The sequence below is a fragment of the Haemaphysalis longicornis genome, unplaced genomic scaffold (assembly GCF_048455015.1).
Source record: "Haemaphysalis longicornis isolate Haplotype H1 unplaced genomic scaffold, Haemaphysalis longicornis Haplotype H1 scaffold_5, whole genome shotgun sequence".
Taxonomy (NCBI): Eukaryota; Metazoa; Arthropoda; class Arachnida; order Ixodida; family Ixodidae; genus Haemaphysalis; species Haemaphysalis longicornis.
In genome coordinates this window covers 33,457,356-33,468,133 of record NW_027526385.1, presented here as the reverse complement: position 1 = coordinate 33,468,133, position 10,778 = coordinate 33,457,356, and the positions used below count along the sequence as shown (strand labels likewise).

The window sequence follows — 10,778 nt, the reverse complement described above, 5'->3', positions numbered from 1 at the left end:
AGACTTGTGTAGTAAGCACGGCTTTTCGCACTGCTCTTGGCATCGTTGGAAGTGCTCGATTTGTTCAGGACTTTATTTGTGTACAAACCCTGTAATTTGGTTCTGCTGAGCCGTAAAGAAGTATTCATATGGAATGAGTTTCCAAACCAGCTGTGTAGCGTCCCATGGGCTGATCAGAACGCGAGGATTCTTTTGAATGATAGATGGCACTGCTATAGGCGCACCAAATTACTCCACACGTCAAAAGGCTGGAGCACTTGTGTACTGGCCAGTCACTTCTATACATTTGTTTTTGTTTCAGCACTAATAATGCAGCCCGTTTTGTAGCTTCATTGTTTCTTCAAAGCAAGTCGGAGGCATGAGCCGGCGTGCTACCTTTACCAGGGTCTTGCTTAAAGGGGCCGTGCAGACAAAATTCAAGTTTGTTTTATTTGAAAGATTTCGTGTTTTATAGTGCCCCGAGTGCTTGTCCGAAAGTAAACAATGCTTTATTCACAGACAAATTCATCAATGTAAGTTAAAATTTTTGATTATCCCGCCAAATCGTGTGTTTTCGTGACGTCTGCAATGACATCACAAGAACGGCTCTGCAGCCAATCGCGGAGCCTTGTTTACCGTTAGTCAACCTAGATGGCGCCACCATACCACAAAGGGCTGTTTTCACCCCTTGCTTCTTTTTTTTTTGCGTATTTCTACCTGGCTTGTTTTTGTAAAGGTAGCAAATAATTGTTTCATGGAGGTGTTCACTAGACCAATATGGTCACGTAAGACACTGTCGCTTACGCCAATTGGCCAGTGTCATCTGAGAACCCCGAAGTGCCGCAGTGCTGTGCAGCTAAAACAAGCGTAGTGTGCCCAGTACCAACAGCAGTACACATCGGTACTTCTACGTTTACGTGTATTTTCGTAACTTCCACTACTTAACCCATCATTCTTACTGCTATAAAAAGAATGTGCCCTTAATTTAAGCACAAATAGCTCGTTCGGCAAGCTTATAAGCCCTGCATAATGTTCGTTTGCTTTTCTCTGCCTCAGCCAATCGCAGAGCTGCCACAAATGACATCGCAGGTTCTCTGCTGCGGGAAATGAGCTAGTGGGTCGCACGGCCATTCCCTTCTTTCCTTATAGCTTAATTGTGCAAAGTTTACATTAAAAGTGGTGTCAGTATGATTCTACACGAGGCAATCTTTCGAATGAACCAAACTTGTGTTTTGTCTGCATGGCCCCTTTAAAACGTACATGGCTTTTCCAGTGAGTGAATGTGTGTTACTGGACTCCAGTGTTTTCCAGTTCATAAATTAACTGACAGCCAAAGTGACAGATGCACCTAACTATGAACACTGAGCAATGCCTTCTAGCACTCGGGCGTGAGTACACTGCTATGGTGGGTCTGCCATAAAAAGAACTGAGGTGATGCTGTTCACTCAGCACTTGCTAACGTGAAAAACCAAGGCAGGTAAGAACCAATAGTGCTCGATTTCTGCATTATCTGCCCACTGGCTAAAAAAAGTTTTCATAATACTCATGCACTGTGTATTGGTGACAGCTGCACACTCTCTAAACATGCAGATGTATAGTCATGCACAAATGAAATGCAAAAACGAAAATATGGACCAAATCGCACAAATAGTGCGCTTTCTTTCCCTGCAAGTAAAAGTGACACACGACTTAATTGACACAGTGATAAAGCTGAGAAATGTGTGTTTCCAAGTATACCAATAGCGCGCCATTATCGACAAACATTATTCAATTTCGCATGTTTCGGTTCATATTTTCGTGTTAACAAATTTCATTTGTCAATGACTGTACCGTATTTTCCGCTCTATAAGTTGCACCCCCTCAAAACGGCAGTTTTTCCGAGAAAAAAAAACGTATACAAGTCGCACCGGTGTATGAGTGCGCACAAAACGTCCGCAAACCCGTAGAGGATCAGTTTGTTTGAATTTTCAGCAAATGTACATGGTTGCGGCAGCCACTGCCTCTGAACGCATCCCCCGGTAAGCAGTGCTGGATATGTGCATATACCGTACAAAGTCTAGACAGAACCTCAAAAATGGTTTATTGGTACACACAGATGGCATGTACTTACAGACAGCGTTTAGGCAAAACCATCAAAGCCTTCTTCCTCCGACTTTCTAACCGATAATTCATTCATTTAGACCATAGAGCTGTGTCTTTTAACGTGTGCTGACGTCACGGAGCACACGGACACCTTTTTGAGCGCGGACCACGTGCAGCGTCCATATACCAAATTAATTCCATACATAAGTCGCACCGGTAGATAAGACGCACCAACGAAAAAACTGCAACTTATACACCAGAAAATACGGTACATGCAAGAACTGAGGGGGTACTCTGTGTCAATGCAGGAAAGAAAGACGCCCAGGTAGTGTGGTTCCTTCACAACATTTTGTTCACAGATGGGTTCCAAGCCTGGAACTTCGTGTAACATGCCAAGCGCTAGCTAGTGGTTTGCTTTGAACATTTCTGCTGTTGCCTTGGGCTACAGCAAAAAGCAGCCTGCAGTTTGTCTTAGCGGTAGATTTGCTCGTTCTCCTTCTAACCACTTTGGTGCGAGCACCCGGCAATTCTAACAATTTTCTGGCAAGTCCCGAGGTTCCCTTTTCTGCTGTAAAAATGTTCACTTAGGTCCATTCTACACATTGTTTCTGTATATAACATGTTTGGTACTTTTTACATCAGCTTACGCGCGAGGCACAGCCTTCAACTGCAGTAATTAATTTTTGCACAGAAAGCGTCGGGCTTGTAACTATCGAATGTTGTAATTCTCGCGTGATGCCAAAAGACAGTGAGGCAGGCATACACCCCAATATCGACATTAGTTTGATGTTTTCTGCTGCCCAATAAAGCGGCAAACATCATTGCTTGCACTTTTTACAGCGCAAGGTTTACACAGCTGTTCTGTTATGCCAACTTTTGCAAAGACGCGCTTCTTTGGTGCTCTGCAAGAGTCACTGGATGACTAAAAATCACTTTGATTTCAAACTGCTACTGCAGACACAAAAGGAAAATTGCGATGTGCAAAATATGACAACGAAAAGGGCAGGTACCCATTCCTGGAAAGAGTTGCAGAAGTGCATGAGATGTGACAAAGGACCTGTCTACTGAGCAATCGAAGAAGCAAGAGCGGCCGATTACTTCCGTCGGCTTTACTTCCAATTACTCCTGATTACTTCCCATTTATGTGTGGGTACACATGTGAAAGGTAATGTAGCTAGACGTGTTAAAAAGTAAGCACATAAGTGCCTCTCCTGTATTCTAATCTTGTCTTGGTCTGCGCTGTTCTATTTTTTAAATGTGACTGCAGCAGCTTTCATGCCAGACAAGTCTGGATACATCTAGTAACAGCCTACTTCTAATCGAAGCAAAATCTAAACACCACAACTGAACTTGAACCTTGAAGTAATATTTCCATGCCAGCAATAAGCCGTCACTATAAGCCAGCAATAAACCGTCTAAGTTAAGGTTGCAGCAGAAGATAAAATAGGGCCATGTTCTCCGTACCCATCACCTGAAAAGCACAACAGTAGTAAATACTGATAGAACAAATAGTTATAAAGGCAACCCGAAAGCAACTTTGTGTGGGTTTGAGGCCCAGCACTGACACACCAGTTTTATTTCGCGCATCTGTGTCCACCCAAGCACATGCAAGATTTTAAACTGGCCGGACAACTGCTAGAAGCATTTACTGTCTAATATTCTCTGCACTGCTTCACGACTATGCTACTAGGTCGGTACAGTACGCAATAAAGTCCGCTGCCACAACACATTTTCATGCAGTCAAGCTTTAGTACCAAGTTTCTAGCCACACTCTGGTTTTCACAAGCTTTCGACATTGTTCGACATCTGAATTCCTGAACACCAACATTACATTCGAATGCCTTCACTCAATATCACCCCATGAACAACTCGCAGCCAAAGAAAAGCCTTGACAAGGCAGTCGACAAAGCCATGACGTTCCCCTCAGCCCACTGAAGAGCTTTCAGCCTGCTCTTGCGACAACGACGCTTCGAATTCCCTGATCAGGGCCTCGTGGTTGAACGACCGCGGCTCCCGGTTGAAGTTCCACAGCAACAGCTTCTTTTTCAACTCGTTTTTGCCGTAGTAGAGCTGCAGCTGGTTCACCAGACACTGCGCTTCGGCGGGTCCAATCACCTTGGCGTCGTATTCACCGCTCATCAAGACCACGGCTCCCTCCTCCCTCGCCGCCAGCTGCGTCCAGTAACTGAGCGCTAAGCACGCCGGCGCTTCGCTGCCGTGACGCTGATAGTTCGCCAACGGCGTCATGTGGCACTGGTCGCCGACAAACTGCGACAACACGAATTCGTAACCGCCGTTCCTGGGCAGCGGATAAAGAAACACAGGATAGTCCCTTGCCCGCTCACGAATCGTGTCGTAGACGGAGCTCGGAATCACGGCACAAACGGCGTCCCTTTCGGCGTGAAGGCTCTTCCAGGCGTCTGCCAATTCGGAGGTCGTCTTGCACCGCGACCGTAGCTCGCGTATCGCGTCGGCGTCGAACTTTGAGGGTCGCACGTAAGTCGGTTCCTGCTGCGACCGTCTGTCGTCTTGGCTGTCCCCTTGCGCATCATTTGGATGTTGTTTAAATTCCGACGTTTTCGTCGGCACTTCGTTTTGCGAGACCTCGTCTTGGCGCCGTTTGAACTTCTCCGGGTTTTGCCGCTCTAGTTCCTTGATCTTGTCGGCGTATTTCTTGTAGTACGGGTTGTCGCTGCAAGGTTGGCGACTGTCGTCGTTGACAAGTGACCGCACTGACGTGGAAGTTGTAGGTGATATTTTGAGACAATTTTTCTTGGTAGCAGAGCCGATGAAACGATGGAGCATCGGCCACGCCGGTCTGAAGAGAGCCATCGGAGAAAGGCTGTCTTACGTGCGCTGGGTTGCCAAACAACGTCCCTGCGGTTTACTTCAGCTGTCAAACTGTACTAGCTCTGCCGCGGCTGTAACAGATCGCGTCCGGGACACAGAAACATACGAAAACTGTCGAAAACGCACGTGCTTGTCGTCTGTTCACGAAGGGACAGCAAAAGGTCGTAGCCAAAAGTATCCGCTAGCCAAAATCCAAAAGTTGTGGGGAAAAAACTATTATCTCTATGGAAAAAAACACGTTAGCGCTGCGAGTAATAACAGAACTTGCGTTTTGAAATGTAAAATAGACACTTCGTAGGCGTACAGAACATACTCCACAAAAGAACATCCCGGCGCGAAGTTTAAACAGCGTTTGGGTTTCTTCTTCCGTTCCGCACCAACAAAAAGTAAAACAAAAAGAAGCGTTGTAAATCTTTTACCTTTTGTTTTATGTGCGAACGTGCATATGTGAGAAAGAAGGGGAGCGTGTGTCCTGTTCATAAACGGGTGTATTATGTGGTTTATAGGTTGCTTGAATAATTTGTGGTCACTATGATACCAATAATGAGTCATTAAAGTAAGATTCGGTTTCGCTGGTGCCGATTTTGCGTTCGGTTTGCTTTATGGGCTTTGCAATCTGGTATCATTTGCTACTATCATCAACGCACATACATACAGTGTGTGGTATTCTTGGCGACGCGCAGGCATTCAATCATGAACTGCCATACACATATACATACACACACTCACAACACGTGGCGTACCAGGTAATGTAAGACATTTTGCTTTGAATGGAGCGGTCAGCTTTGTCTGAAGAACTTCGAACGACAGCCGCCGCGCATGGCTAGTTGCAGGACGTTTTATTTGCTTCTTCAAAGAGGTGACTCACTCGCTACGCTTTTTAATGCGACTAAAGCCAGTTCTACATGGTGCGAATTTCCCTGCGAATTCGCACCACGTAGAACGGGCTTAACTACAATAAAAAAGTCATGTTAACTTAAGTGCATGGGCTGGTTTTCTGCCTCCGCCTGTCGCCATTAAACATGTGCACACATACATACATACATACATGCATATGTACACATGTGTATGTATACATGTATGTATGTACATATGTACATGCGTATGTATATATATGCGTATGTACACATGTATGTATGTATGTATGTATGTATGCACATGTGTACATACGCATACATACATACACATGTACACCTGTGTACATGCATGTACGTATGTATGTATGGACATGTGTACAAACGCATACATACATACACACACATTCATACATACACATACATACATACATACATACACACACATACATACATACATACATACATACATACACATACATACATACATACATACATACATACATACATACATACATACATACATACATACATACACACACATACATACATACATACATACATACATACATACATACATACATACATACATACATACATACATACATACATACATACATACATACATACATACATACATACATCCGCGCGCCGAGCCCCCCTTCCAGCTGCGCAGGCGCAGCCCGCACTGACGTCACGCTTTATCGCTCGTTCTCCCGCGTTCTTCGCTCTTGCAGTATTCAAGCTCACGCGCAGATTTTTTGGCTCCAGAGTATGCGCACAGATTTGGATAGGTCGACCACACTAGTGCTTGAGCACTAAAAGTGAGGCTTGCAAGGGAAGTTAACACGTGAGGATGGGTAGGTTTCGGCGCTGATTGGCTGTCACATGAGAGTGGAGGTATATTAGCACGGAGAAATGAGGGTGGTCAAAGGTGGAAAAAAACGATATGAAAGTAAATAAGAATATAGAAAAAAATAAAAATTTACCACCCCTTCCTTACGAGCGTTGAGAGAAGCGCGAAAGCTAAAAGTGCGTCCGATCGATCGTCAAACCTTGAAAAGACCCAAATTGCAAGCGAAGAACGAACCCATGCGACGATTTTTCGCGCACTAAGTAAACGCATCTACGCACGATCTTAATGTATATCGGTATACGCGGTTTAAGAGATAAAGGTATGATATTGTACTCCTCATTCATGATCGATGCGTGTTATCTTATCTAGAAGCGTTCCTTTTTCACAATTTTCAGGTGTAACCCGTTTTGACACAATGGAAGCCCGGTTTCACGCATGCGCGGTGTGTCCATAGATCTTATCAGAGCTTTTCGGTCGACCAACCGGTCTATGGGGAAATGCGTTAGTTATATGATGAGACGCCACCGGTCCCATAAAGAAAGCTTCCGCTTTAAAAAGGAAAGAAAAAACAAAGGAAAGGAAGAACCAAGCAACGTTTAACGTACGCAACATAATGGTCCAGCAATTTGTCATACATGTTTTGGCAAAATTGCGTTAATTTTTCACAAGAGTTAGCGTCGTATTTTTACGGAGTCACTGTTTAAACATAGCGGCAGTCCCTGTAAGGCCGCAACGATGCCGGCTGCCATCCCTTGTTAGCGCGAGCATTTTCAATTAGCCCGTCATGAATCATGTTTTTCCCACTGAGGCCACTCTGGGTTTATAACGAAACATTATATGAACAACCGAGGCCACTGGTGTATCCAACGCGCCATTCGAATGCGTCGACTCAAAGGAGCACAGGGTTTTTCCAACTTGTGCCGTTACGTCAAGGTTCGCGCCATTCGAGTCGCGTAGTTTTAAGTACAAGCCTCGGTCAAAAGATGGCGACACGTTTGCTTACAGACTCCTATGGAGGATATACAACTTCCCTGCTGCACGTGCCAACGTTTATAGATACTTTATAGATATCTATGAACGTTGGCACGTGCGTTGGTATCACTGCGTCGATCATGTGGCGTGGGTTTTAGAGGCAGGCTAGCCCGTGGGTAACAACAGCTTAAAGGGGGATTTTTCTTGGAAATAGAGCACTTTTTCCTGCCAACAAACAGCTGGTACGTCGACCGCTCCTCGGAATTACCCAGTACAATTTGAAATTAAGGTTTTTGACTCATCGGATACGAGGGTGCCCTGACTAGTTTTTTGGCACTTTTCTTTTGAGGCCCTAATATTTTATCGCTCGACGTATTGGTGAGACGTATTGACGTTTCATTATTTTTTATATTTTTCTCTTATGTCGTGCAATATATTCATACTGAAGAAAGGAACATTGAGCGGATGTTATTTGCGTGTGTGTGTGTGTGTGTGTGTGTGTGTGTGTGTGTGTGTGTGTGTGTGTGTGTGTGTGTGTGTGTGTGTGTGTGTGTGTGTGTGTGTGTGTGTGTGTGTGTGTGTGTGTGTGTGTGTGTGTGTGGATGCGGGTATACATCTAAAGTTGCTAAGGGTGCTATATATGTTCGGATCACATCTTCGTTTTTAGAAATTTTTAGAAAACTTTCTCATTGCTAAAGAGGGTGCACGCGTACTTTCTTGACATCAAGGTGAAAATGTACTTTAAATCTGTGAAATATGGGAGCAAGCGCGCAAACGATATTTCTAAATACGATAAAAAAAACGGGGGTCAAAACCCTCGCTACCACAGCTACCAACCTCACAAAAGTAGCCAGTCACAACTCCTGTACTAATACAGCTACCAACAAAAACGGGAGTCATTAGTCTCGCTCTGAGGCGGTTACCAACAAAATTCTGTTTCTAATGCAGGCACGAACAAAAACGGTAGTTAGAATTCTCTGGTTAATACAGCCATCTTCAAAAACGGCAGTCATAAGTTAACTCTCGTACGAGAACATTAGGGCGTGCCTGCTTGCTCCGCGCTGGCGGAAGATGCCTGCCTAGCTCGGCTCGGCACGTTCGACACAATTGTCGTCATTGCCGACTTCGCCGACACAGCGTACTGTCCAAGGAGCTGGTAGTCATAACAACTGCGACCGACGTCTTCGTCAGCGCACAGTGAGCAGGCAACAGGGTCATCGTCTTGGCCAAGAAGCTAACTGCTCGGCGAAGTTTGTTCGCAAACGCCAACGCAAGTACCACAATCACCGGCGGCTGTGCTGAAATCACAACGCGCCTTCTGTGGTCGATTGCGAAGAAGTGCAGCTTGCTGGGCCAGTTGGTACATTTTGAAGGTGAAAAAACCAGCGAAATAGACGGAAGACGTAGACGTGTGTTGTCTCGTCTCTTCTACGTCTTCCGTCTATTTCGCTGGTTTTTTCACCTTCGATTGCGAAGGTTTTAAGGATTACGGATTGCCGACAGGAGTGTCCGAAAAACATTCAAACTATTGTTGGGCGTACTCCGTTGGAAGCGCGTTTGACGTCTTCATTTTCGGTGAACGCCGACGTCCTCTGGACATGCTCCTATAGTCTATCAGCTGTAGATACTGGTCCGAGCTTGTATGCGAGCTCGTAGTATGCGAGCTCGTATGCTATAGCAGCGCTAGCTGCTAATCATAGCAGTGCGTACGAGCTCATAGAGCTAATAAGAACTCATAGCATAGAATCAGAGCATACGAACACGCATTAATTTGAAACCAAGTAAACTAATCATCTTCCACGGCCAGTGCGCCAGTGTGCCTGATGGTTCTAGAGAAATTCTTTTGAGGGAATATGTCTACTAAATTATGTTTACCGTCATCAAACTCGAGGTTTAATTAAGATTAACGCGTAAAAATCGATATGATTTTTCCCCGTTGAATCACGAATGAATTAGGTATGTTGCAATTAGTGTTGGGACTATTTTTCTGAACACCCACCATCGTACCCCCTTTTTCGTCGCTGCAATGTCACGAACGATAAAGCGTCACTCCGAAGTTTAAGCTGCTCTCTGAAACCAAAAAGAGTTGCCTCAACCAAATGCGAAGAGCTGAGTCATGTTTAATATTCATGATAAAAAAATGCACCGTGAATTTCAGAAACCAAGATCTTCGCCGACCGGCAGGTATTATGCTACGTTTCACCTCAGACGTGCCCGAGCTTCCTTTTGCGATTAAAAGAAGCCAACATGCCTGAATCACGTCAGCGATTCTTGCGTATATGACAATTTGTTTTCGCGTGTTCATACGCAAGCCAATCCATGGATTCACCCAGAAAAAAGCGACGCCGAAAGATCTACCGTAGCTCACCATGATATTGAATGATGCACCCTTGCACCAAAGATGGGGATATTTATAAAAAAATTGGCCGCGTATCTACTCCTTTCGTTGCAAATGTCGACAAAAGACGACAGTCTGTCGACATTTGCCAAGTAAATGCCTCCCTTCGTTTTCCCGATCACCCTTCATGTTGTTCATCTTGCGTCGCGCTCCTGCCAAGGTAAACACGCTAAAAGTTTCCCAAGTCAGTTTAAATTAACCGTGTTCTACTGTTCCAGGCCGGGTGCCTCGATGCCAACGCTGCCGTACGGCGGATACGCGCGTGAATCGAGGCGCCCTACTTAAACGTTTATAGAACCACGTTGACCTATAGTCCACGTGCGTTCCAAGCAGTACGTGGAACCTATCTAGTGGCCCCTTTCGTAACTGTTGCCGCTTGATTTCTTAAAATGCCGCCAGAAGCTTTAGTGGCGCGGGCGAAAGCAGGCGACAGTGTGATTTTTTTTTTCTGCAGTGGATGCAGCATTTCATTTCGCAAAAGTCAAGCATCAATGAATCTTTTTATAGAGAAACACCGTAAATATCCCTTGTGTATAAATTTTCTGTCTTATATATGCATAAATCCTTGTTCTTCGTCAACAATGTTGACAAGTATGAACATATAAACCGGCCTTGGACGCTTAGATTTGCCTGGTAATATATAAGACTATTGCGCAGACTGCGTTTCACTTTAACCGGGTGGCTGTATCGAGTCACAGGCAGGCAGGCAGACAGACAGACAGACAGACAGACAGACAGACAGACAGACAAACCAAACTTTCTGGACAAAGAAGTAGCCCAAGAAAGA

At 44.9% G+C, this 10,778-nt stretch overlaps 1 protein-coding gene across 1 annotated transcript; it reads right to left on the bottom strand.

The window, feature by feature from the left end:
- Window positions 1–3,592: 3,592 nt before the first annotated feature.
- LOC144138042 (ATP synthase mitochondrial F1 complex assembly factor 1) lies at window positions 3,593–5,078 on the bottom strand. Its single transcript, XM_077670098.1, has one exon. The coding sequence runs from the start codon at window positions 4,891–4,893 to the stop codon at window positions 3,985–3,987; it is 909 nt and encodes a 302-aa protein (XP_077526224.1). The 5' UTR covers window positions 4,894–5,078; the 3' UTR covers window positions 3,593–3,984.
- Window positions 5,079–10,778: the final 5,700 nt, after the last annotated feature.

Excerpts from the sequence above, each read along its gene's own strand:
- LOC144138042 (XM_077670098.1), bottom strand. The coding sequence starts at position 4,893 with ATGGCTCTCTTCAGACCGGCGTGGCCGATGCTCCATCGTTTCATCGGC.